Source organism: Hemiscyllium ocellatum, chromosome 1 (genome assembly GCF_020745735.1).
Source record: "Hemiscyllium ocellatum isolate sHemOce1 chromosome 1, sHemOce1.pat.X.cur, whole genome shotgun sequence".
NCBI classification, from domain to species: domain Eukaryota; kingdom Metazoa; phylum Chordata; class Chondrichthyes; order Orectolobiformes; family Hemiscylliidae; genus Hemiscyllium; species Hemiscyllium ocellatum.
The window spans coordinates 121,713,450-121,738,730 of record NC_083401.1 but is presented as its reverse complement, the minus strand read 5'-3'; the positions used below and the strand labels follow the sequence as shown (position 1 = coordinate 121,738,730).

The 25,281-nt window shown below is 42.2% G+C and overlaps 1 protein-coding gene across 1 annotated transcript in view; it reads left to right on the top strand.

Annotated features, from left to right (window-relative positions):
- Positions 1-4,557: 4,557 nt before the first annotated feature.
- haspin (histone H3 associated protein kinase) overlaps positions 4,558-25,281 on the top strand; it is a 66,564-nt gene continuing 45,840 nt past the window's right edge. The window contains exons 1-2 of the mRNA XM_060831533.1: positions 4,558-4,820; positions 17,404-17,628. Coding sequence (XP_060687516.1) covers positions 4,624-4,820; positions 17,404-17,628 — 422 coding nt within the window. The 5' untranslated portion in view covers positions 4,558-4,623. The remainder of the gene's footprint in view (positions 4,821-17,403; positions 17,629-25,281) is intronic.

Sequence of the window (25,281 nt, the reverse complement as noted above, 5' to 3'; positions counted from 1 at the left end):
GGATGCAATGGAAGTCTGGCTTTATTGCCAATCCCTAATTACCCTATGTCACTAACAGTGGGACCATTTCCGTGAATTGTGGTAATGGTGTTCACACAATGATTTAGGTTGGGAATCATATAACTTCAAAGCAGCATTAAATGTTGAAATATGTTGTTAAGATTTGTGGGATCTGTGTTTTTAAAAAGTAAAGGCCTGTGGCATTTCCCTATATTTTAAAAGAAGTATTCATTGGCAATAAATGCTTTGGGCATTCAGAGCTCTGAACAGTACTGACATTTTTTTCTTTCAATGGCTTGCATTTATACAACAGATTGCTTGTTGAAAAATAGAACTTCAGAGATTTAATTAGGCAAAAATGTTCTGGACAAAGGAACAAAGTATAAGCTGGAATAAATCAAAAGTTTGTGAAAGGCATAGAATTTAAGCAAGGCCTTGAAATGGGATAGCGCAAAAGAATTTAAAGGAATTCTTATGTACAGGATCTAGGTATTTGAAGGTAAGAAGTGGGTCAGTTAGCCCAGTTGGATAGACAATCAGTTTGTGATGCGCTGACGCCAACAATAAGAGTTTTCTTCAAGGTGTGGTGACCCTCAGGTTAAACCACCACCAGTCATCTCTCTCTCTAATAAGAGAGCAGCCTATGTTCTGCTCTGACGGTGGAACTTCTCTTTTTATGTGAAGAGACAATCAATTATGCATGAATTAAATTGAAATAGGATTATTGTCAGACGTACTCACATAAGTACAGTGAAAAGGCAATGAAACTGCTGAAGGAAGAGAAGGAGAGTTGGGGAGGCATTTGGTGGATTATAGAAGTTTGTAAGGGCTAGGCCATGAAGATATTGAAATAGAAGCAGGACAATTTTCAAGCTAAAGATTGGACAACAGGGATCAATATAGGTGTGATTGCTCAATAGTGGTGGGTAACTGGTACTTCAGTGGGTAGCACTCTGGAAATCAAGCCCTGCTGTTCCTGAAGTTGTCATGAAAATAAATATTCTTCATAAAAATATGTAAAATGTCCCAAATTTACCTGTCTTTTAAACCCAGGTTGACAAAGCACGGACCAGCTTTCGTATTTAAAAATAATAACTGTTTATTACAAATAAGGAGATTCTGCTCACGGATAAATAATTACGAACTGTTGACATACAACTCTATTGGCTTAAACACTAATCCACACCCCCCCCCCCAACCTTATAAAATTCTATGTACAAACACACACACCCAAATACAAATAAACGTGGGTGTCACGAGCAGAGGAAAAGTATGGGAAAGCAGTTCAATGGTCCATGTCCACAGCATTTGTAGAGATGATCCTTTGGCTTCTCAGGTCTTGCTGCTCCTCAATCTTCCTTCTCCAGGTACTTTTGCTTGGAAGAGGCACAAGACCACTGGTTCACACTTATATAGTCTCTACAGATTTCAGATGTAGTAGCTTCCCCATAACCTTAAATAATCAGAGTGTAAGCATCACTTACAAGGAGTGTCAGACACTTGCTTTGCAAAAAGTGCAGTAATTCCTTATTAACCCACTAATCCTTTCCACAATTCTTAATTATTAAAAGTCTGTTACTATTTTGGTCCACAATAATAAAAAAATAAAAAGCAGTATTTATAATAAAAGCTAAATTGTTATATGAAATTAAAATATAGAAAATAGGAGCAAGAGTAGGCCATTTGGTCCTCCAATACTGCTCTGCCACTCATTATGATCATAGATGAATATCTAACTCAATAGCCTGTTCCTGCCTTTCCCCCATATCCTTTGATCCCTTTCGGCCAAAGTACTGTATCTAACTTCTTGAAATCAGTGTCTTGGCTTTGACTGTTTTCTGTCATAGCAACTTCCACAGCCTCAAAGACTGGGTAAAGAAATTTCTCTTCACCTCAGTCTTAAACAGCTTGCTCTGTATCCTGTGACTTTTGGTTCTGGACACCTCCGCCATCTCTCCGACCTTTCCCGCATCCACTCTGTCCAGTCCTGTCTTAGAATTTTGTAACTGAAGGACATTTTAAGGGCATTTCCTTCATTGTGACATAGCAGACTTGTTAAGAAGCTAAGAGCTCATAAGATCCCACACAAATTGACAAACTGAATCCAAAACTGGCTTTGAGGAAGGAAACAGGGGGTGATGGTTAACGGGTGTTTTGGTGACTGGAAGCCTGCATCCAGTGGCATACCACAGGGTTTGATGCTGTATCCAATGTCCCCTCTAAGCTATATGGCTGCACTGCAAGGTCCCATACAGCATTAACTCCTGGTTTCTGAACCTTGGCAACTCACACAGTCAAAAAGAAAATTAGATGGGTAATGGCTAGGTCCCTTGCTGTTTGTGGTGTACATTAATGATCTAGACATGAATGGTCAGTAAGTTTGCAGTTGACATTAAAATGGACAGCGTAGTAGGTAGCAGAGCCTGAGACTACAACACAGTATAAATGGATTGGTCAGGTGGGCAAAGCGGTGCCAAACTGAACTTAATCCTGAAAAGTGTGGGGTGATGCATTTTGGGAGAACCATCAAAGCAAGGGAGTGCATGTTGAATAGTAGGACCCCAGAGATTACAAAGGATCAGAGGGACCTTGGAATGCATGTCTTGAGATCCTTGAAGGCAACAGGACACATAGATAAGGTGGTTAAGAAGGGACATGGGATACTTGCCTTTCTTAGTCAAGGACTGAGAGAAAGTGAGGACTGCAGATGCTGGAGAGTCAGAGTCAAAAGGTGTGGCGCTGGAAAAGCCCAGCAGGTCAGACAGCGTCCGAGGAGCAGGACAGTCAACATTTCAGGCAAAAGTCCTTCATGAGGAAGGGCTTATACCTGAAACATTGACTGTCCTGTTCCTTGGATGCTGCGTGATCTGTTATGCTTTTCCAGCACCACACTTTCCAATTTTGAGTCAATGCACTGACTTTAATAGCAAGGTGGTTATAAAGTATGTTAATATGCTACAACTAGAGTAGTGGGTGTAGTTTTGGTCACATTATTGGAAGCTGAAGAAGAAATTTACCAGGATGTTGCCTGGACTGCAGGGAGACAAGAGGAGAGACTATCTAGGCTAGTGTTGTTTTCTTTCCAGCAGAGAAAGCTAAGGGGGTCATAAGGGCATAGATAGGTTGAGGAAAAGGGAAGACTGCAGAAGTACTTGGACATGCTAAGCAAGTGTGCAATGAAGTGGGAAAGTGTGAAGTTATGTAATTTGGCAGGAATTGAGACATTGACTATTTTCTAAAAAGAAATAGGCTTCAGAAATCTTAAGTAAAAAGAGACAAATCTAGCACAGATACTTAGTTAAAGATTCTCTTAAGGTTAACATGTTGATTCAGCTGGTAATTAGGAAGGCAAATGCAATATTAACATTCATTTCAAGAGGGCTAAATACAAGAGTTGTACTGCTGCAGTAGCTGTATCAGGTTCTGGTCTGTCTGCATTTGGAATGCTGAACAGTTTTGAGCCATATCTAAGCAAAGGTGTGCTGGTATTGGAGGAGATCCAGAAATATAAATGATTTCGGGGATGACAGGCTTGTCATGAGGAGTGTTTGAGGACTGGGTCTGTACTTGATGAAGTTCAGAATGATGAAGGGGATCCGAATAAATCTTACAGAATATTGAGAAGTCTGGATAGAGTGGTTGTAGAGAAAATGTTTCTACTATTTCGAGACAATAGTGCCCCGAGCACACAACTTCAGTGAAAGGACACTTAATAACTCAGCTGAGGAGGAATTTCTTCAGGCAAAGGGTAGTTAATTTGTACAGCTCAGAACGCTGCGCTGCAAAAGCCTCTGGAGGCAACACATTTATTGTAATTAAGACAGAGATAGATAGATGTCTTGATTTCTTAGGGGAATCGCGTGCTACTAGGAGAATGGGGTTGAGAAACATATTCAAAAGGTAGAGGTTAGGTGGATTGGGTTTGATAAATTGCCCATCGTGTCCAGGGAGGTACAGACTCCGTTAATTTGCCATGGAAAATGCAGGGTCACAGGGATAGGGTAGGAGGATGGGATGTTCTTCAGTGTGGACTCAGCGGGCCGAATGGCCTCCTTTTCACATTGTCGGGATTCATTGATTCTATATTAGGCATGATCGAATGGCCCAAATCTGCTTTCTATGCCTTATTAACAAGTTTACCAAGCCCCGTGCGAAACAAGACCGCAACTTTCGACACGTAACTAACCAGGTGTGGCGTTTCCCGAGAAAACATCCCACCAGTTTTGTGTGCGTTACTGTACATGAACAGAAACTTCCGATAAAATGCTGGAACAGGGAATATCACATTCCAGATACGATATAGATACTTAGACAAACTCCAACACGAAATATTTAAAATTTACCCAATACCCGGACTGTGGCACTGAAAGATAGAAATTGCTGGAAAAGCTCAGGACATCAGATCAGGTCAGAGAAACTAGAGTTAACCTCAGGACGGAAAACACCAACCGTCCGTCTGTGACGCACTACCAGAGGTGAGAGCCAATGAATGTGCAGCGTTGCCTCCGGGCTGTCCAATCAGGAGAGAGGAAATTCAAACGGCGAGGCGGTTAGTCGATTGATCGCTCGAGCGCAGCTTCTCGCGGCGGCCGAAGCTTCCAGGTTCCCGGCTACTCGCTCGGGATGATGAAGGCTCAGGCCGGTAGCCGCCCGGCTCTGGTACGGACTTACGGAAAATACAGGCAGCGGACTGTGAAGGCTTCCAAGTGGCTGAGCCCCGACACCGGCAGGGACCATCTTTTCTCGTCGTCAGACTCCATCGATAACAGCAGCCATTGCAGCAGCGGCAGCAGGAACCCGTCCTTCAAAACTAAAAAAAGGTGCACGAGCTGTCATTTGCTTTTCACCGGGAAGAGCGGGAGAGTCGTAATCCTCACGGATGTCCACGGAATCGTGATAGGAGTTTGGCTCGGCCGGCGTTTCTGTGCTGCCACTGCCTTAATCTAGCAATGTGTGTGAAATTCCCGGGTCTGTCCCGGCCAAGGCTGTCACTAAATAGTTGCAGAACCACGCGGAGGAAGGGGGAGACGAACAGCCAGTGGATGTGGTCCACATCTGTATCAACATCACATATACTGTAGGTGGGAATATGTAGTCCTGCAATCAGCGTTCAGGCAGCTAGGTAGGGAATAAGCACTCAAGACCTCAGAAGTAGCAATTTTTGGATTGCGCGATGTGCTAAGCGAATTAAAGTGAGAGGATAATTCACTGCACTCTGATGCCAATTAAAATCATGAGCTCAATCACTTAAGTCCATGATTCTCGCTGCACTCTTCAGGTTGTCAGGGAAAGCTACAGTGCAGTATCATTGTAGAAGCAACAGGAGAAAGAAGATCGAAAACATGGCTGGGGGAAATAATGGAGAGAGGCCTTGAGATGCCTGGGGCAATGGGATCATCCTGGCATAGACGAAGCCTCTATTCAGCCTGATGGGTTACACTTAAATAGAGCCTGAACTTAGTTGTTTGCTAATTCCATTGTCCAGGGTGTGGGAACCAGGGGGTAATATCACAACAAAATAGCAAGCTGTACAGAATACTGTGAGCAGTTTTGGTCCCCTTATTTAAGAAAAGATTTCCTTTCATTTGAGGCAGTTCAGAGAAGGGTCAGTAGGATGATCCCTGTATGGAGGGATTGTCTTATGAGCAAAGGTTAAACAGAATAGGACTCTACTCACTGTATTGTAGAAGAGGGACTTGACATGGTAAATGCTGAGAGGATAGGAGAATCTAGGACCAAAGAGCATCAATTCAGAATAAGACTAATTTAGGTCAATTTAAGACTAATTTGAGGAGGAATTTTTTCTCTCAAAGGGTTTCACTTTTTTGAACTTTTTGCCACAGAGCTGTGGGGACAGAGCCTTGATTCGCTGTGTCCTGAGTTGTTAACTTGGATTGGCTCGAGTGTTGAAGGTTTGCATGCTGATTCTCTCTCCAGTACTCACTCTGATAATGACTTGTCAGTTTATCAAAGAGAAATATGGTTTTCTACCATTTCACTTAGAATTTGTTACTCATGACTGTTATCGTTTCCCAATTCAATGCTTTATCCCTATTTTTACTGAACAATTTTCCACTGTTTCAATAGGTGCATTTCTCTTCAAAGTTTGTGAGAAGATTTGTAGCTCGGGTGCTCGTTTTTTTAGATTAGATTACTTACAGTGTGGAAACAGGCCCTTCGGCCCAACAAGCCCACACCGACCCGCCGAAGCGCAACCCACCCATACCCCTACATATACCCCTTACCTAACACTACGGGCAATTTAGCATGCCAATTCACCTGACCCGCACATCTTTGGACTGTGGGAGGAAACCGGAGCACCCGGAGGAAACCCACGCAGACACGGGGAGAACGTGCAAACTCCACACAGTAAGTCGCCTGAGGCGGGAATTGAACCCAGGTCCCTGGCACTGTGAGGCAGCAGTGCTAACCACTGTGCCGCCGTGCCGCCCCACGGTGTTGTGGTCCTGTTCGCCGAGCTGGGAATTTGTGTTGCAGGCATTTTGTCCCCTGTCTAGGTGACATCATCAGTGCTTGGGAGTCTCCTGTGAAGCGCCTCTGTGATCTTTCTTCCGGCATTTGTAGTGGTTTGAATCTGCCGCTTCCGGTTGTCAGTTCCAGCTGTCTGCTGCAGTGGTCGATATATTGGGTCTAGGTCGATGTACTTATTGATCGAATCTGTACACTCATCCACAGATTCAATCAATAAGCACATCAATCTGGACCCAATATACTGGATTAGATCCCCATCTAATTCAGTCCCATTTGCCAGCACTTGGCCCATATCCCTCTAAACCCTTCCTATTCAGATACCCATCCAGATGGCTTCTAAATGTTGTAATTTACCAGCTTTCACCACTTTCTCTGGCAGCTCACTCCATACATGCACTACCCTCTGCATGAAAAAGTTGCCTATTAGGTTCCTTTTTAATTTTTTCCCCTCTCACCCTAAACCTATACCTTCTAGTTCTGAACTCCCCCACTCCAGGTAAAAGACCTTGTCTATTTACCCTTTTCATTCCCGTCATGATGTTATAACCCTCTATAAGGTCATCCCTTGGCCTCTGATGCTACAGGAAAACAGCCCCAGCCTATTCAGCCTCCCCTTCGGCTCAAACCCTCCAACCCTGGAAGCATCCTTGTAAATCTTTTCTGAGCCCGTTCAAATTTCATAACGTCCTTCCGATAGGAAGGAGACCAGAATTGCACACGCTACTCGAAAGTGGCTTAACCAATGTCCTGAACAGCTGCAACATTATCTCCAAATTCCTACACTTGATACTCTGCCCAATGAAGGAAAGCATACCAAACACCGCCTTCACTATCCTATCTACCTGCGATTCCACTTTCAAGCAACTATGAATCTGCAATCCACTGTCTCTTCATTCATCAACACTCCCCAGGTCCTTACCATTAATTGTATAAGTCCTGCTCTGATTTGTCATTCCAAAATGCAGCACCTCACATTTACCTAAATTCAACTCCATCTGCCACTCCTCAGCCCATTGGCCCATCTGATCAAGATCCCATTGTATTCTGAGATAACCTCCTTCACTGTCCACTACACCTCCAATTTTGGTGTGTTTGTCATCTGCAAACTTACTAACTATACCTCCTCTGTTCACATCCAAATCACTTCTATAAATGATGAAAAGCAGTGGACTCAGGACTGATCCTTGTGGCACACTACTGGTCACAGGCCTCCAGTTTGAAAAGCTATCCTCTGCCGCCACCCTCTGTCTTCTGCCTTCAAGCCAGTTCTGTGTCCAAATGGCTAGTTCTTCCTGTAATCCATAAGATCTAACCAGTCTGCCATGAGGGACCTCATTGAATGCTTTACCGAAGTCCATGTAGATCACATCCACCACTCTGTCCTCCTCTTTTTGTTACTTTTTCAAAAAACTCAATCAAGTTCATGAGACATGATTTCCCACACACAAAGCCATGTTGTCTATCCCTAATCAGTCCTTGCCTTTCCAAATACATGTAAATCCTGCTCCTCATGATTCCTCCAGCAACCTGCTCACCACCGATGTCAGGTTCACTGGTCCATAGTTCTCTGGCTTTTCCTTACCACCTTTCTTAAACAGTGGCACCATGTTAGCCAACCTCCAGTCTTCCAGCACCTCACCTGTGACTATCGATGATACAAATATCTCAGCAGGGGGCCCAGAAATGATCATTTCCCTAGCTTTCCAAAGAATTCTAGAGTAGACTTGATCATGTCCTGGGGATTTATCCATGTTTATGCATTTCAAGGCATCCAGTATCACCACTTCTGTAATATGGACATTTTTCAAGATGGCACCATTTATTTCCCCACGATCAATATCTTCCATGTCCTCCTTCACAGTAAACACTGATGCAAGGTACATGTTCAGTATCTCCCATATCTCCTGTGGTTCCACTCGTAGGCTACCTTGCTGATCTTTGAGGGGTTTTATTCTCTCTCTAGTTACCCCTTTGTTCTTAATACTGTATATTTATAAAATCCCTTTGCGTTCTCCCTCTTAACACTATTTTCCAAAGCTATCTGATGCCTCCTTTTTGCCCTCCTGATTTCCCTCTTGCGTACATTTCTATTGCCCTGATACTCTTCAAAGGATTCACTTGATTTCTGCTGTCATTACTTGCTTTTTCTTTACCAAAACCTCCATTTCTCTAGTCATCCAGAATTCCCTACAACTATCAGTCTTGCCTTTCACCCTAACAGGAATATCCTATCTCTGGGTTCTCTTTATCTGATATTTGAAGAACTTCCCATTTTCCAGCTGTCCCTTTACTTGGAAACATAATCCCCCAAATATATTTTGAAAGTTCTTGTCTAATACCTTCCAAATTGGCCTTCCTCCAATTCAGAACTTCACCTTATAGGTCTGGTCTATCTTTTCCCACCACTGTTTTAAAATTAATAAAATTATGGTCACTGGCCCCAAAGTGCTCCCCCAGTGACACCTCAACCACCTGTCCTACCTTATTTCTCAAGAGTAGGTCAGCTTTTGTACCTTCTCTAGTAGGTACATCCACATACTGAATCAGAAAATTGTCTGTCTTGTACACACTTAACAATTTCCTCTTCATCCAAGCCCTTAACATATGGCAGTCCCAGTCTATGTTTGGAAAGTTAAAATCCCCTGTCATAACCACTATAGTATTCTTAGAGATAATTGAGAAACAAATGAATGAAGAGATCTTAATTTCCTGCTGACTATTAGGGGATGTATAATCCAATCCCAATGAAGTGATCATCCCTTTCCTATTTCTCAGTTCTACCCAAATAACTTCCTTGGATGTTTCCCAGGAATAACCTCCCTAAGTACAACTATAATGTATCCCCGATCAGAAATGCTACAACCCCTCCACTCTTGCTCCCCTTTCTATCCTTTGTATAGCATTTGTATCTTGGAACATTAAACTGCCAGGTCTGTCCATCCACTAACTTGCCTTACCTGTTAGGCCTCTGAAATAAATGCAGTTTAATTTATCAGTCCTACCTTGTTGTTTGCTTTGTTCTCCCTGCAATGATTGTTTGACTTGCTCTTTTTTCCCAACTCTACCTGTCTCAGATTGATCTTTTTCCTCACTATCTCCCTGCCGCACGCTCCACCTTTCCCCCCCTTCTCTCTCTCTCTCTCTCTCTCTCTCTCTCTCTCTCTACCACATCTCCCTGCCATTATATTATTTCCCTTGTAATTCTGGTGCAATCTGTTCTTCTTGTACAGGACACTTCTGCCCCACAAGAGATTCCAATGATCCAAATATGTGAACCCTTCTCCCCTGCACCAGCTCCTCAGCCTCGCATTCAGCTGTTCTATCCTCATATTTTTACTCTCACTCTCATAGCATCAGGAGTAATCCAGATGTTACTACCTTTGAGGACCTCCTTTTTAGATTTCTGCCCAACTTTCTCAATTCTTCCTTTAGATTCTCATCCTTTTTTCCCTTCCTATGTTGTTATTTCCAATGTGTACAATGACCTCCTGCTGGTCCCTCTCTCCTTAGAGAACATTTTGCACTTTCTCCAAGATATCCTTAAATCTGGAACCAGGGAGACAACACACCATTCTGATTTTTCGCTGCCAGCCAAAGAATCGTCTGCCTGTGCCTCTGACTAGAAAGTCCCCTATCACAATTGATCGTTTGGAACCCAACATACCCCTCATTATGTTTGAACCATTCTTGTTACTTGTAACTTGGCTGTTCATTCTACGTTCCCCTGACAGTCCATCACCCCCTATATTTTCCAATACAGCAAAGGTGTTTGAGATGGGGGTAATCACAGAAGACTCCTGCATTCCCTGCTTGACCCTCCTGCCTTTCTTGGAGTTAACCCATCTACGTGATTGTATCTGCGGCTTTTCTCTTTTCCTATAACTGCCATCCATCACACCCCTAGTTCCTGTAAATTCCTTATTGTCTCTAACTGCTGCTCCAACTGATCCGTACAATCAGATAGGATTCACAATCAAAGACATTTTCTGCAGACATACTCATCAGTTAAAAATCGCACAACACCAGGTTATAGTCCAACACATTTATTTGGAAGTATTAGCTTTCAGGATGCTGCTCCTTTATCATGTAGCTGTGGAGCATGATCATAAGGCATAGAATTTATAGCAAAAGTTCTCAGTATCATGCAACTGAAATGATATGTTGAACCAACCTAGATTGCTGTTAAGTCTTTCATATTTTAAAATGGGTTTGCAGGTTTCAGTTCATTTATGTGTAAATTCAAGAACTTCTTTCCAGTCACGTTTTCATGATAATATTCTTTCTTTTGATCCTCCTCCACAGCTACCTGATAAATTATAACACCAGGTTATAGTTCTTAATTTTGTCCACCCCAGTCCAACACTGGCACCTCTACATCATAATCATCAGTAACGTGGAAACTCTCCCGTGGGCGGCACGGTGGCACAGTGGTTAGCACTGCTGCCTCACAGCACCAGAGACCTGGGTTCAATTCCCGACTCAGGCGACTGACTGTGTGGAGTTTGCACATCCTCTGCTTGGGTTTCCTCCGGGTGCTCTGGTTTCCTCCCACAGTCCAAAGATGTGCAGGTCAGGTGAATTGGCCATGCTAAATTGCCTGTAGTGTTAGGTAAAAAGGGGTAAATGTATGGGAATGGGTGGGTTACGCTTCGGCGGGTCGGTGTGGACTTGTTGGGCCGAAGGGCCTGTTTCCACACTGTAAGTAATCTAATCTAATCTAATCTCCCAAAACATCCATATATGATAGGACAAGCACATCACTCCACTAAAGGCCATCACAGCACTTTAATAATCTGCAGACCCAGAAAATAACACTGTCTTATTGCTCTCAAAAAAAACCACAGCTCCAGGCTAACTTAAGGCTAACATTTTTAAAATTTAATCAAGAAACATGTCAATAAAATATATAATCAAGAAAGAACCCACTCTACTCAGTATTATGGATTTACAGAAAGGCTACCCTTAAAAACTATGTTCCTGTGCTGTGAGCTCTCCCACACAAGTTCCTCCAAGATCAGCCGTGAATTTCGCTGTTTGGTAATTTTTTCTAGATGAACTCCAATGTCCAGAGATACTTAGATTAGATTACTTACAGTGTGGAAACAGACCCTTCGGCCCCACAACCGACCCGCCGAAGCGCAACCCACCCATACCCTTACATTTACCCCTTACCTAACACTATGGGTAATTTAGCATGGCCAATTCACCTGACCATACTTGAATAGTGTAGTGATATTATGTATTGTTCTATTTTCTAGTCCTTTATGAAGTGGCTGAATTCTTCACTTGTGAATTGATGGCCTGGCAGAACCCAAACTAAGTGTCAGAAAGTGCTGGCAACAAATTTTGTCACATTACTGATGATGGAGAGTAGACTGATGAGGTGGTAATTTACCAGTTTGGTTTGTTTTGCTTTTTGTGTACAGGACATAACTGGGCAATTTACCACTTTGATAATGTTGTAGCTTTAGTGGAACAACGTGACTAGGGTGTGGGACATTCTTGGGCATAAGACTTCATAGTATTGTTGGGATGTTGTCAGGTCACCTAGCCTTTGCAATATTTTATGACTTCAGCTGTTTATGATACAACATAGAATGAATCACATTGACTGAAGACTGGTACCATGATATGGTGGAATAGAGTCCTAGAGGAGACTGAGGACTGCAGATGCTGGATATCAGAGTCGAGAGTGTGGTTTTGGAAAAGCACAGCAGATCAGGCAGCATCCGAGGAGCAGGAGAATTGGCATTTCAGGCATTTTGAACAATAGAGTCATATAGCATGGAAACAGACCCTTCAGTCCAACTCGTCCATGCTGATCAAGTATCCTAACCTGATGAACTCCCATTTGCCAGCATTTGGCCCATATTCGGCGCAACCTTTCCTATTCATGTACCTATGCAGATGCCTTTTCAATGTTGTAACTGTACTCCTCCACACTTCTTATGGCAGCTTGTTCCATTTTTGTACCACCTTTCAAAGATACCAGCCACTGCAGCAGACAGCTGGAACTGAGGACCGGAAACGGCAGGTACAAATCATTATAAATTCCGGAGGAAACATCACAGAAATGCTTCACAGGAGGCTCCCAAGCACTGAGGATGTCACCTAGACAGGGGACGAAATGTCTGCAACACAAATTCCCAGCTCGGCGAACAGAACCACACCAACGAGCACCTGAGCTGTAAATCTTCTCCCAAACTTTGATCTTGCCTGTTTGTTGTGGAATTACTTTGTTCTATCACTTGTTGCTTATGCTGTTTGGCTTACAACTAGTAAGCTGCTTGCTTTACCAGGTTGGAACTTCATTTTTTTGGTAGGCCTGGTGCTATGCTTGATGCTGGGGTAAAAAATGAGGTCTGCAGATGCTGGAGATCACAGCTGAAAATGTGTTGCTGGTTAAAGCACAGCAGGTTAGGCAGCATCCAAGGAATAGGAAATTCGACGTTTCGGGCATAAGCCCTTCATCAGGATGCTTGATGCTGCCTGACCTGTGCTTTTCTTGCACCAGACTAATCTTGGCTATGCTTGGCCAGCCCACCTGCGCTTCACATTGAATCAGGGTTGATCCCCTTGCTTGACAGTAATGGTAGATTTGGATATATGCCAGGTGGTTGCTGGCAATGGCACCCAGCGGCATATGGATGCTCTTTCTGAGCTGGTTCATCTGTTTGAAACCCATTCCATTGAACAAACCACACAATATGACAGTGAGTTTTCTTGGTGTGAAGACAAAACTCCACAAGGACAATATCAACATTTCTATCTGCCAGGCAGCTTAGAGAGGATGAGGTAAAGTATGCTTTTCCCTCTAATTTCTGTTTATTACCTGACACAGATCCAGTCCAGCAACCACAACCAAACCCTTTAGGACTCAACCAGGTCAGTCAGTTGTGGTATTACTGAGCCTTTCTTGGTGATTCAAGTTCTTAATCCAGTGTACATTTTGTGGCCTTGCCATCCTCAGTGCTGCTTCTAAATGACATTTAATATGAAGAAATTTTCATTGGTGAGGCAAGATGTAGGTAGTAATCAATAGGATATTTCTTTGACCTGATCCCATGAGACTAGTTGAAGTCTGGAGTCAATGGTGACATCTCTCAGGGCAACTCCCTCTGGATTGTTTAACACTGTCACTACCTCTACTGGATCTGTCTTGCCAGTGGGAAAGAACATAACATATCCAGTGATGGTCTTGTCTTGGATTTTATATGTAAGGTATGATTGGGTCAGGCTGAATAACAAGACAGTCTTCCCAATTTTGGCACTAGCCTGCCCATCTTAAGAAGGAAAACTTTGCAGGGATGATAGGATTGAGTTTGCCATTGTTGTTGCTAGTTCCTAGGTTGATGCCATGTTGTCCATCCAGTTTCAATGTTTTTCTTTAGACTTTTTTTTAGTGGTTTGATATGAATGCGTGGCAGCCTTGCTAGGCCCTTTCAGAGGACAGTTAATAGTCAACGACATTGCTTTGGGTCGAGTCGCATATAGGCCAGACCGGTTAAGGATGACAGATTTCCTTTCCTAACAGACGTTAGTGAACCAGATGGGTTTTTTAAAACAATTGACAATAAAACCATGAATCATCATAAAGCTTTTAGTAGTGCTTGTAGTTGAATTCAATAGTCAGGTTAACTTTTCCAAGTAAGTGTTGATGAAAATGTTCACAAGCAAATACGGTTGTCCAGCAGTCTTTCTCGTCCTGTGTAGTGCCCTTCAACCTGTGTTTACCCCTTTGACGCAAGTGCAGTTAGTTGACCCTACTGCATAACGGTTGCTTGAAATCAGATCCCTACTTTCGTACCATAAAGTGACTTCATTACTTGTGTTCTAGTTCTTCACTGGTGCTTCAGTCACTAGTTGCCTTATTATGGTTTTGATTTGAAATTTTCAGCTGCCACCATTTTCTTAAGACTAGTCAGTGATGCTGAACTCAAGTAGAATATTTTGTGTAAAATTAGGAATTGTAAGAAACAATCTGAGAGCATAGTGTTTCTACAACTATGATGGGGACACACTGTTTAATTGACAGTAATAATATTAGAATTTAACTAGCTCTAGCTTCACATTTAGGATATTATGGTAGATTATGTTGTTCAGCATACCCACTTAATAAATTAAAATTTTTGGCACAGAAAGAGGCCAACGTGCAGAGCTAAATAAAAAAACCGAAAGAACTATGGATGCTGTAAATCAGAAACAAAAACAAAAGTTGCTGGAAAAGCTCGGGACGTCTGACATAATTTATGAAAAGAAATTAGAGTCAACGAGTCAGAGTCAAAGAAATTAGGGTCCAGTGCGCCTTCCTCAGATTAAGCTCATCTGTCCCAAAATATTAACTCTGATTTCTCTTCCCAAGTGCTGCCAGACCTGCTGAGCTTCTCCAGTAACTTTTGTTTTTGCAACATTTAGACCTTTTTTTAAGTTTCATGTTTTAGTTTAGGCATACTTTGTTAGGCAGTTTGACCACAGCCAGTGAAGTATTGGAGAAGTTACAAAGCAGACATTTAGATCAGGTTTTAAAATATTTTTGTGTATGGAGTTATTTTGTGAAATTTCAAGGGCACGCACGAATATTTTTTTCAAACATGAAAATGCTGACAATTCATTTTCTCTCAGCATGTTATGTATACAGTAGCACCTCGACATACGAATGACCCTGTTCACGAACAAATTGGTTTATGAACAGGATTGTACGCAAAGTATTGCTTCAATGTACGTACGAAATTCAAGGTATGAATGCAAAAAGCCCGTGTGCGACAACATGGTTTCATTGTTCTGCTTTGCTACACGCTTTTTGAATGCAAAGCTCCTGGGCCCCGCGTGGCATTCAGTTCATGGTTTGTGCGAAGATTTGTAGCTCGGGTGCTCATTGTTGTGGTTCTGTTCGCTGAGCTGGAAGTTTTTGTTGCAAACGTTTCGTCCCCTGGCTAGGCGACATCATCAGTGCTTTGGAGCCTCCTGCGAAGTGCTTCTTTGATGTTTCTTCCGGTATTTATAGTCCTTGCCGCTTCCGGTCGTCAGTTTCAGCTGTCCGCTGTAGTGGTTGGTATATTGGGTCCAGGTCGATGTGTTTGTTGATGGAGTTTGTGGATGAATGCCATGCCTCTAGGAATTCCCTGGCTGTTCTCTGTCTGGCTTGCCCTATGATAGTGGTGTTGTCCCAGTCGAATTCATGTTGCTTGTTGTCTGTGTGTGTGGCTACTAGGGATAGCTGGTCGTGTCGTTTCGTGGCTAGTTGATGTTCCTGTATGCGGATTGTTAGCTGTCTTCCTGTTTGTCCTATATAGTGTTTTGTGCAGTCCTTGCATGGTATTTTGTACACTACATTAGTTTTGCTCATGTTGGGTATCGGGTCCTTCGTTCTAGTGAGTTGTTGTCTGAGCGTGGCTGTTGGTTTGTGTGCCGTTATGAGTCCTAATGGATGCAGTAGTCTGGCTGTCAGTTCAGAAACGCTCCTGATGTATGGTAGTGTGGCTAGTCCTTTGGTTTGTGGCATGTCCTCGTTCCGTGGTCTTTCTCGTAGGCATCTGTTGATGAAGTTGTGCGGGTATCCGTTTTTGGCGAATACCTTGTATAGGTGTTCCTCTTCTTCTTTTTGCAGTTCTGGTGTGCTACAGTGTGTTGTGGCCCTTTTGAATAGTGTCCTGATGCAGCTTCGTTTGTGTGTTGGGGTGGTTACTTTCATAGTTTAGGACTTGGTCTGTGTGTGTTGCTTTCCTGTATACCCTTGTGGTGAATTCTCCGTTCGGTGTTCCCTGTACTATCACGTCTAGGAATGGGAGTTGGCTATCCTTTTCTTCTTCTCTCGTGAATCGGATTCCTGTGAGTGTGGCGTTGATGATCCGGTGTGTTTTTTCTATTTCCATGTTTTTAATGATTACAAACGTGTCATTGACATATCTGACCCAGAGTTTGGGTTGAATTTGTGGTAGGACTGTTTGTTCTAACCTTTGCATAACTGCCTCTGCTATGAGTCCCAAGATTGGTGATCCCATGGGTGTTCCGTTGATTTGTTCGTATATCTGGTTGTTGAATGTGAAGTGTGTAGTGAGGCACAAGTCCAGTAGTTTAAGTATGCCGTCTTTGTTGATAGGTTCCGCGTCCTGTTTTCTGTTCTGTATGTCCTGTGGTTGGCACACAAACTAACAGCCACGCTCAGACAACAACTCACTAGAACGAAGGACCCGATACCCAACATGAGCAAAACTAATGTAGTGTACAAAATACCATGCAAGGACTGCACAAAACACTATATAGGACAAACAGGAAGACAGCTAACAATCCGCATACAGGAACATCAACTAGCCACGAAACGACACGACCAGCTATCCCTAGTAGCCACACACACAGACAACAAGCAACATGAATTCGACTGGGACAACTCCACTATCATAGGGCAAGCCAGACAGAGAACAGCCAGGGAATTCCTAGAGGCATGGCATTCATCCACAAACTCCATCAACAAACACATCGACCTGGACCCAATATACCAACCACTACAGCGGACAGCTGAAACTGACAACTGGAAGCGGCAAGGACAGACCACTAAATACCGGAAGAAACATCAAAGAAGCGCTTCGCAGGAGGCTCCAAAGCACTGATGATGTCGCCTAGCCAGGGGACGAAACGTTTGCAACAAAAACTTCCAGCTCGGCGAACAGAACCACAACATTCAGTTCATCTTTGGCGCATGCGCTGTGAACAGCGTTCATTGCTACGTCCAAGCATTCTTACGCTATCCGAACAATGGGAAAAATTGATTCAGTTCGCGAACTTTTCGGTTCGCGAACCGGGTCCTGGAACGGATTAAGTTCGTAAGTTGAGGCGCTACTGTACTTTCTCAAGAAATATTGATCTTTCAGTTATAATACATCGTTTCAAATCTTATATTCTGATTTGTTTCAGGCAACAGAAAGCATCACTGAATGTTTCAAATGCGAAGTTGGCAGCAAAGAAAAAGATTGGAAAACAACCTAAAAGCAAAAGTGTCGAGAGAAAACGCCCTTATGCATTCAGAAGCCGAGGAATTTCACATGATAAAAACCAAAGCTCTTCTTCCACAGAAGATGAAAGTCAGGAAAACCGCATGTTTATGCAAGACAAAGAAAATCGTTTTGTTCCTGTAACTAGGTACATATTGTCAGCTCGTTTGTTTGTTTTCCAGTGCAAAAATGCCAATGTTTGTCTGAGATGTTTGTCAGAATTTCAATGGGAGTGTAGGTAACTAAGCATGTATATTATGTATTTTAAACAATTTCTGATATGATCTTTTAGCATGTACGTAGATACAATCAAGAAATCTCAGACCAATCTTTCACACATTTATCTGTTGTTGTGTCAAAAAAATATTGCTACCAGAACATGAAAGCATTATGGCAGCATGTACATGTGAGGGGAGATATCCAGCTTGGGTTCACCCAAGAGTGTGCTGTAGTATGCCATTCAATAGCAGGTTTTAAGAAATTTAGCATTTTGCCTGTGACTTATCTATTTATTTAAACAACTTTTTCAGTTGGGAACCTCTGGTGGACACAATTGTATGCCAGCTCTGCCAAAAGAGGGCAATCTCTAACCTGATTATTTATAGTAGAGGATAGCATTGACATGAGATTAGCAAAAATATCAGGCAAACTTTTATCTTCATAAATTCATTGCAGTCTGCTATTAAGAAAGATTACCATACAACTGAAGTTTGTTTAGTTCTTTTGCATGACTAAACATTATAGACAATATATAAAAAAAAATCTGTGAATAACTGCTGGTGTAGAATTGGAATATGTACAATTCAGGTAATGGCTTGAATTTGAAATCTTCATCTCCTGGGTTCAAATAAATTTTTGAATTCCTCACAATGCTGCCAAGGCTTATTAAATAATTTGGAATGATTAGAAAATATTTAAAATTTCATCCTGATTGCATGTTAGTATCTGTTAATTCAGAATCTAATTTCCGCAGAAGTCATAACAGTGACAGAACATTGCACATCTAGCTACGACCAATGATAGCCAAATAGAATAAGTCCTTTTTGTGCACCAGGGTACTTTTCACAGATCTAAAATTTTATGTTTGATAACTTGATGCAAAGAATATTTTTCTAGTTTTATTTTTCATTCCGGTATGAGAAGGCAGGGCTAACGTCCATGAATATCCATTGAGTGGGGCAGGGGGCAAAACTCTTTCAAAAGAATGAAAAAATACCTGGACATTGAGGGAAAAAAAGGAATATATTTTGCTTCTGTGGTTTTAATAAAACTTCTTAATAGCTTCACCTTTACAGTTTAAGATAAAAGGTTAATAGGAATGTTGCTGTTTACTAAATCTAGACTGAATAGCTCTTGGGCATCATATTACATATCTGAATTCAAACAAAATATTGCTGGAAAAATGATTTTCCCTTCTTAATTACTTGGGTTGGAATGGAGGTATGATAGATATTATGGTCTTAAATCATTTCTTGTACGACTTCAGGTGGTTTGAATTTGGATTGCACTATCTGTTTGGGTAGTGTAAATCGATTCAATAGTAGCATTTGGAAATTGAATGAGCACATTGGAGGTAAAGGTTGCAGGATGTGGGAAAGAGCAAGGTTCAGTACTAACTAGATTATTCTTCAATACAGCCAGCCCAGACTTATCAAGATCAGAAGATATAGGAACTGGAGAAGGCCATTTGGCCCCTCATGTTGAATGACAGGGCAGACATGATCATGGCTGGTCTGCTATAGGTTTGAACTCCTTTATCATGCTCATCATAGTCCCCAACTCCCTGAAAGCTATCTACCACCTTGAAATACATTTCGTGATCTAACCTCCACAGCTTTCTGGGGTAGAGAATTCCGGGTGCTGGCTACCTTTAGAGAGGAAATTCAGCACCTTAGTTTTAAATGAATGTCTCTTTATCCTGTAGTTATATGGCCTAGTTTGAGATTGCCCCGTCAGTGGAAACATCTTCTTAATATCTATCCTGTCAAGTCCACTCAAAGTCTTGAATGTCATAGAGTCATAGAGATGTACAGCATGGAAACAGACCCTTCGGTCCAACCCTTGCATGCCGACCAGATATCCCAACCTAATCTAGTCCCACCTGCCAGCACTCGGCCCATATTCCTCCAAACCCTTCCTATTCATAAATCCATCCAAATGCCTCTTAAATGTTGCAATTGTACCAGCCTCCACCACTTCCTCTGGCAGCTCATTCCATACATGTACCACCCTCAGTGAAAAAGTTGCCCTGTGGGACTTTTTTTATATCTTTCCCCTCTCACCCTAAACGTATGCCCTCTAGTCCTGGACTCCCCCACCCCAGGGAAAATACTTTGCCTATTTACCCTATCCATGCCCCTCATAATTTTGTAAACCTCTATAAGGTCACCCCTCAGCCTCCTGCGCTCCAGGGAAAACAGCCCCAGCCTGTTCAGCCTCTCCCTATAGCTCAAATCCTCCAACCCTCGTAACATCCTTGTAAATCTTTTCTGAACCCTTTCAAGTTTCACAACATCCTTCCGATAGGAAGGAGACTAGAATTGTATGCAATATTCCAACAGTGGCCTAACCAATGTCCTGTACAGCCGCAACATGTCCTCCCAACTCCTGTACACAATACTCTGACCAATAAAGGAAAGCATACCAAACGCTGTTTTCACTATCCTATCTACCTGCGACTCCACTTTCAAGGAGCTATGAACCTGCACTCCAAGGTCTCTTTGTTCAGCAACACTCCCTAGGACCTTACCATTAAGTATATAAGTCCTGCTAAGATTTGCTTTCCCAAAATGTAGCACCTTGCATTTATCTGAATTAAACTCCATCTGCCACTTCTCAGCCCATTGGCCCATCTGATCAAGATCCTATTGTAATCTGAAGTAACCCTCTTCACTATCTACTACACCTCCAATTTTAGTGTCATCTGCAAAACTTATTAACTGTACCTCTTATGCTCGCATCCAAATCATTTATGTAAATGACAAAAAGTAGAGGACCCAGCACTGATCCTTGTGTCCCCTTTTTGCCCTCCTGATTTCCCTCTTGAGTATAAAGGAAGTAAGAGTATACTTTTCTAAGGATTCACTCAAACTATTCTGTCTATGCCTTATATATGCTTCCTTCATTTTTTTTAACCAAACCCTCAATTTCTTTAGTCATCCAACATTCCCTATACCTACCAGCCTTTCCTTTCACCATTTCAGGAATATACTTTCTCTAGATTCTCGTTATCTCATTTCTGAAGGTTTCCCATTTTCCAGCTGTCCCTTTACCTGCAAAAATCTTCCCCCAATCAGCTTTCAAAAGTTCTTACCTAATACTGTCAAAATTGGCCTTTCTCCAATTTAGAAGTTCAACTTTTAGATCTGGTCTATCCTTTTCCATAATTATTTTAAATCTAATAGAATTATGGTCACTGGCTCCAAAGTGCCCTCCCACTGACACCTCAGTTACCTGCCCTGCCTTATTTCCCAAGAGTAGGTCAAGTTTTGTCCCTTCTCTAGCAGGTACATCCACATACTGAATCAGAAAATTGTCTTGTACGCACTTAACAAATTCCTCTCCATCTAAACCATGAACACTATGGCGGTCCCAGTCTATGTTTGGAAACTTAAAATCGCTTACCATAACAACCCTGTTATTATTACAGATAACTGAGATCTCCTTACAAGTTTGTTTCTCAATTTCCCTCTGACTATTAGGGGGTCTATAATATAATCCCAATAAGGTGATCATCCCTTTCTTATTTCTCAATTCCACCCAAATAACTTCCCTGGATGTATTTCTGGGAATATCCTCCCTCAGCACAGCTGTGGTGCTATCCTTTATCAAAAATGCCACTCCCCCTCCTCTCTTCCTTCCCTTTCTATCCTTCCTGTAGCATTTGTATCCTGGAACATTAAACTGCCCATCCCTGAGCCACGTTTCTGTAATTGCTATGAAATCCCAGTCCCATGTTCCTAACCATGCCCTGAGTTCATTTGCCTTCCCTGTTAAGCCCCTTGCAATGAAATAAATGCAGTTTAATTTATTAGTTCTACCTTGTCCCTGTCTGCCCTGACTGTTTGACTCGCTTCTGTTCTCAACTGTACCAGTCTCAGATTGATCTCTTTTCTCACTATCTCCCTGTGTCCCACCCCTCACTTTAATAGTTTAAATCCTCCTGAGCAGCTCTAGCAAATTTCCCTGCCAGTACATTAGTCCCCTTCCAATTTAGATGCAATCTGTCCTTCTTGTACAGGTCACTTCAACCCCAAAAAAGATTCCAATGATCCAAAAATGTGAATCCTTCTCCCATACCCTCTTCAGCCATGCATTCATCTGCTCTATCCTCCTATCCCTGCCCTCACTAGCTTGTAGCACAGGGAGTAATCCAGATATTACTAATCTTGAGGACCTCCTTTTTAAATTTCTGCCTAACTCTCTGTAATCTCCCTTCAGAAACTCAATCTTTTCCTTTCCTATATCGTTGGTTCCAATGTGGACAATGACCTCTTGCTGGCCCCTCTCTCCCATGAGAACGTTCTGCACCCTCTCTGAGACATCCTTTGTCTTGACACCAGGGAAGCAACACACCATTCTGCTTTTTCGCTGCTAGCCACAGAAACGTCTGTCTGTACCTTGGACTATAGAATTCCATTACACAATTGATCTCTTGGAACCTGACATACCCCTCATTGCATTAGAGCCAGTCTCAATGCCAGAAACTTGGCTGTTCGTGCTACGTTCCCCTAAGAATCCATCACCCCCCTACATTTTCCAAAATAGCATACTTGTTGGAAATGGGTATATCCACAAAAGATCCTGCACTAGCTGCCTACCTCTTTACCTTTCCTGGAGTTAACTCATCTATGTGACTGTATCTGAGATTTCCCCCCCTTCCTATAGCTGTCATCCATCACATACTGTTGCTGTTGCAAATTCCTCGTTGCTTCTAACTGTCTCTCCAACCGATCCATTCGATCTGATAAAATTCGCAGCCAACAGCATTTATGGCAGATATAATCTGCAGTAACCCATAACTTTCTTTAAATTCCCACATCTGACCAGAAGTACATATTACTCTATTAAAGGCCATTTTTTGCTCCTTCACAATCTACAGATCCAGAAAATAACACCGTCTTATTCCTTTACAACCACTGCCCTGGGTTAAATTAATAGTTGTGGCTTATATTTTAAGTTTATTCAAGAGACATATCTCCAAAAACACACAATCAAGAAAGAATCCACTCTACTCACTACTGCAGATTCTCTGTATGCCACACTTAAAACGATTAACTTTTCTGATTCCGTGCTGTGAACTTCACCTCACAGTTCCTCCAAGATCAGTTGTGAATTTCACTGTTTGTTAATTTTCCCAGATGCGTTTCGATGTCCAGTGATACGTGGGTTCAAACAGCACAGTTTAAACTGTGCAGGTTCTATCTCCCTACTGCAATGACTTCACCATGTGCTTCCTTTGTCTGTACTTCTTTTTTAAACTGCTGTTGTTTTGATTTTTTTTTCCAAAGTTCCAAAAGAATTGCAACAGCATATAAAACAGTAATTACTGCTCCTGGAATTCAAGGAAATCACCTCCAGCACCTAAAATACCTCAAAAAAAGGGAGCAGCTGTTACAGTCAGAAATTTTTCCCATCCTCCATCTTGGATTATCCAGAATGCTTCAATAAGGTCATTTTTTTTCTAAACTCTAGTGAATAAACGCCTGACCTGTTCAATCTTTGTTGATAAGTTAACCCCTTCACCCCAAGAATCAGCCCAGTGAATCTCTTTTGAACTGCTTCCTATGTCAGTATAGCCGTTATTAAACATAGGCATCAAAACTGTATGCAATATTCCAGCTATGGCTTCATCCACACCCTGTATTGTTATATCAAGACTTCCCTGTTTTTAAAATCCAATCCCTGACCAATGAAGGCCAAATCTCCATTTGATTTCTTGTTTACTTTCTGCGCCTGCCTGCTAACATTGTATGTTATGCACAAGGACACCTAGATCCCTTTGTGCTGCAGCTTTTTTGGAAACTCTCTCTATTTTAATAATAGTCTCCTTTTTGTTTCTTACTACCAAAAAGCACAAACTTGCACTTTCCTGCAGCAAACAACATCTGTCAAGTTCTTGCTCATCTGCTGAAGCCAACTATAACTCTTGCATGTTCCTTTCATCTTCATCACAAAATGTGCACTCTCAATGTTGTACTGTCAACGAGTTTGGATACATTGCACACCAATTCCTCTTCAAGTTATCAATGCACAGCAAAATGTTTAATTAATTGGCACCTATGGGACTAGGAGTGTGCTGGTTGATCAAATATTCCAGTTGATTCAAGAGTTCCATATGATTAATGTAAGAACACATTTTAAATAATAGAAACGTAATGCAGGGGTGTACACGCTACTGTTGTACTTTATTTACAGCATAAATTTCCTAAATCATAATGCAATTTTGCCTTAAGTAAAACTTAACAGTACAGAGCCTTTTTTTTTGTAGCTCCATTTTTTAATTTATCCACAAACTACTTATCGTTTCTAGTTTTTCCTAATTCTACCTATGCCGTTATTCTCAAATGGAGGAAACCAACCAAACAACCATATACACTCGTGGTTCCTATGTAGCCAAGAAGAGAGGTCCTGAATCTTGGTGCTTTCAGGGCTCTATTTTTGTTGCAGAGAATAATATTTATTCCTTTAGCTGTTCTCATTTCTACTACATTTTGGGCGGCACGGTGGCACAGTGGTTAGCACTGCTGCCTCACAGCGCCTGAAGACCCGGGTTCAATTCCCGACTCAGGCGACTGACTGTGTGGAGTTTGCACGTTCTCCCCGTGTCTGCGTGGGTTTCCTCCGAGTGCTCCGGTTTCCTCCCACAGTCCAAAGATGTGCGGATCAGGTGAATTGGCCATGCTAAATTGCCCGTAGTGTTAGGTAAGGGGTATGGGTGGGGTTTCGCTTCGGCGGGTCGGTGTGGACTTGTTGGGCCGAAGGGCCTGTTTCCACACTGTAAGTCTAATCTAATCAATGGATGGGCGGCACGGTGGCACAGTGGTTAGCACTGCTGCCTCACAGCGCCAGGGACCTGGGTTCAATTCCCGCCTCAGGCGACTGACTGTGTGGAGTTTGCACGTTCTCCCCGTGTCTGCGTGGGTTTCCACCGGGTTCTCCGGTTTCCTCCCACAGTCCAAAGATGTGCGGGTCAGGTGAATTGGCCATTCTAAATTCCCTGTAGTGTTAGGCAAGGGGTATATGTAGGGGTATGGGTGGGTTGCGCTTCGGCGGGTCGGTGTGGACTTGTTGGGCCGAAGGGCCTGTTTCCACACTGTAAGTAATCTAATCATTTCTCTTTCACAACCCAAACACCACCTCCTCCATCTCAACATATTACTCTAGACTAGGGTGCTGTTGTCGGCTTTTTGCAAGATAATTCTGATCCCTATACCTGGTTCACTCTTAGTCACATTGTCTGTGTCTGACTATAGAAGTTGATGTAACTTACGAAGTGTGACTGCCTCCTGAAACACAGTATTCAGGTTAATTGAGTTCCTGTGATGTCTTATTCCATGATTCTGTAATGTTTTCAAGTACAGATAGCTAAAAGTTCAAAATTGACTTCATAGCAAATATTTGAATTTTTTAACAGAACAAATGATATTTCTGATATTTTGCTGCTGCATCTTAAAATTTTGATGCCTATTAAAATCTCTCCTTTGCTTCCTTCTACATATTTGTTGTGTGAATAAAAACAAACGCAATTAAACCAGAAATGGAATGGAAGAAATCGTAAAAGTATCTCCAAATCTAAAAT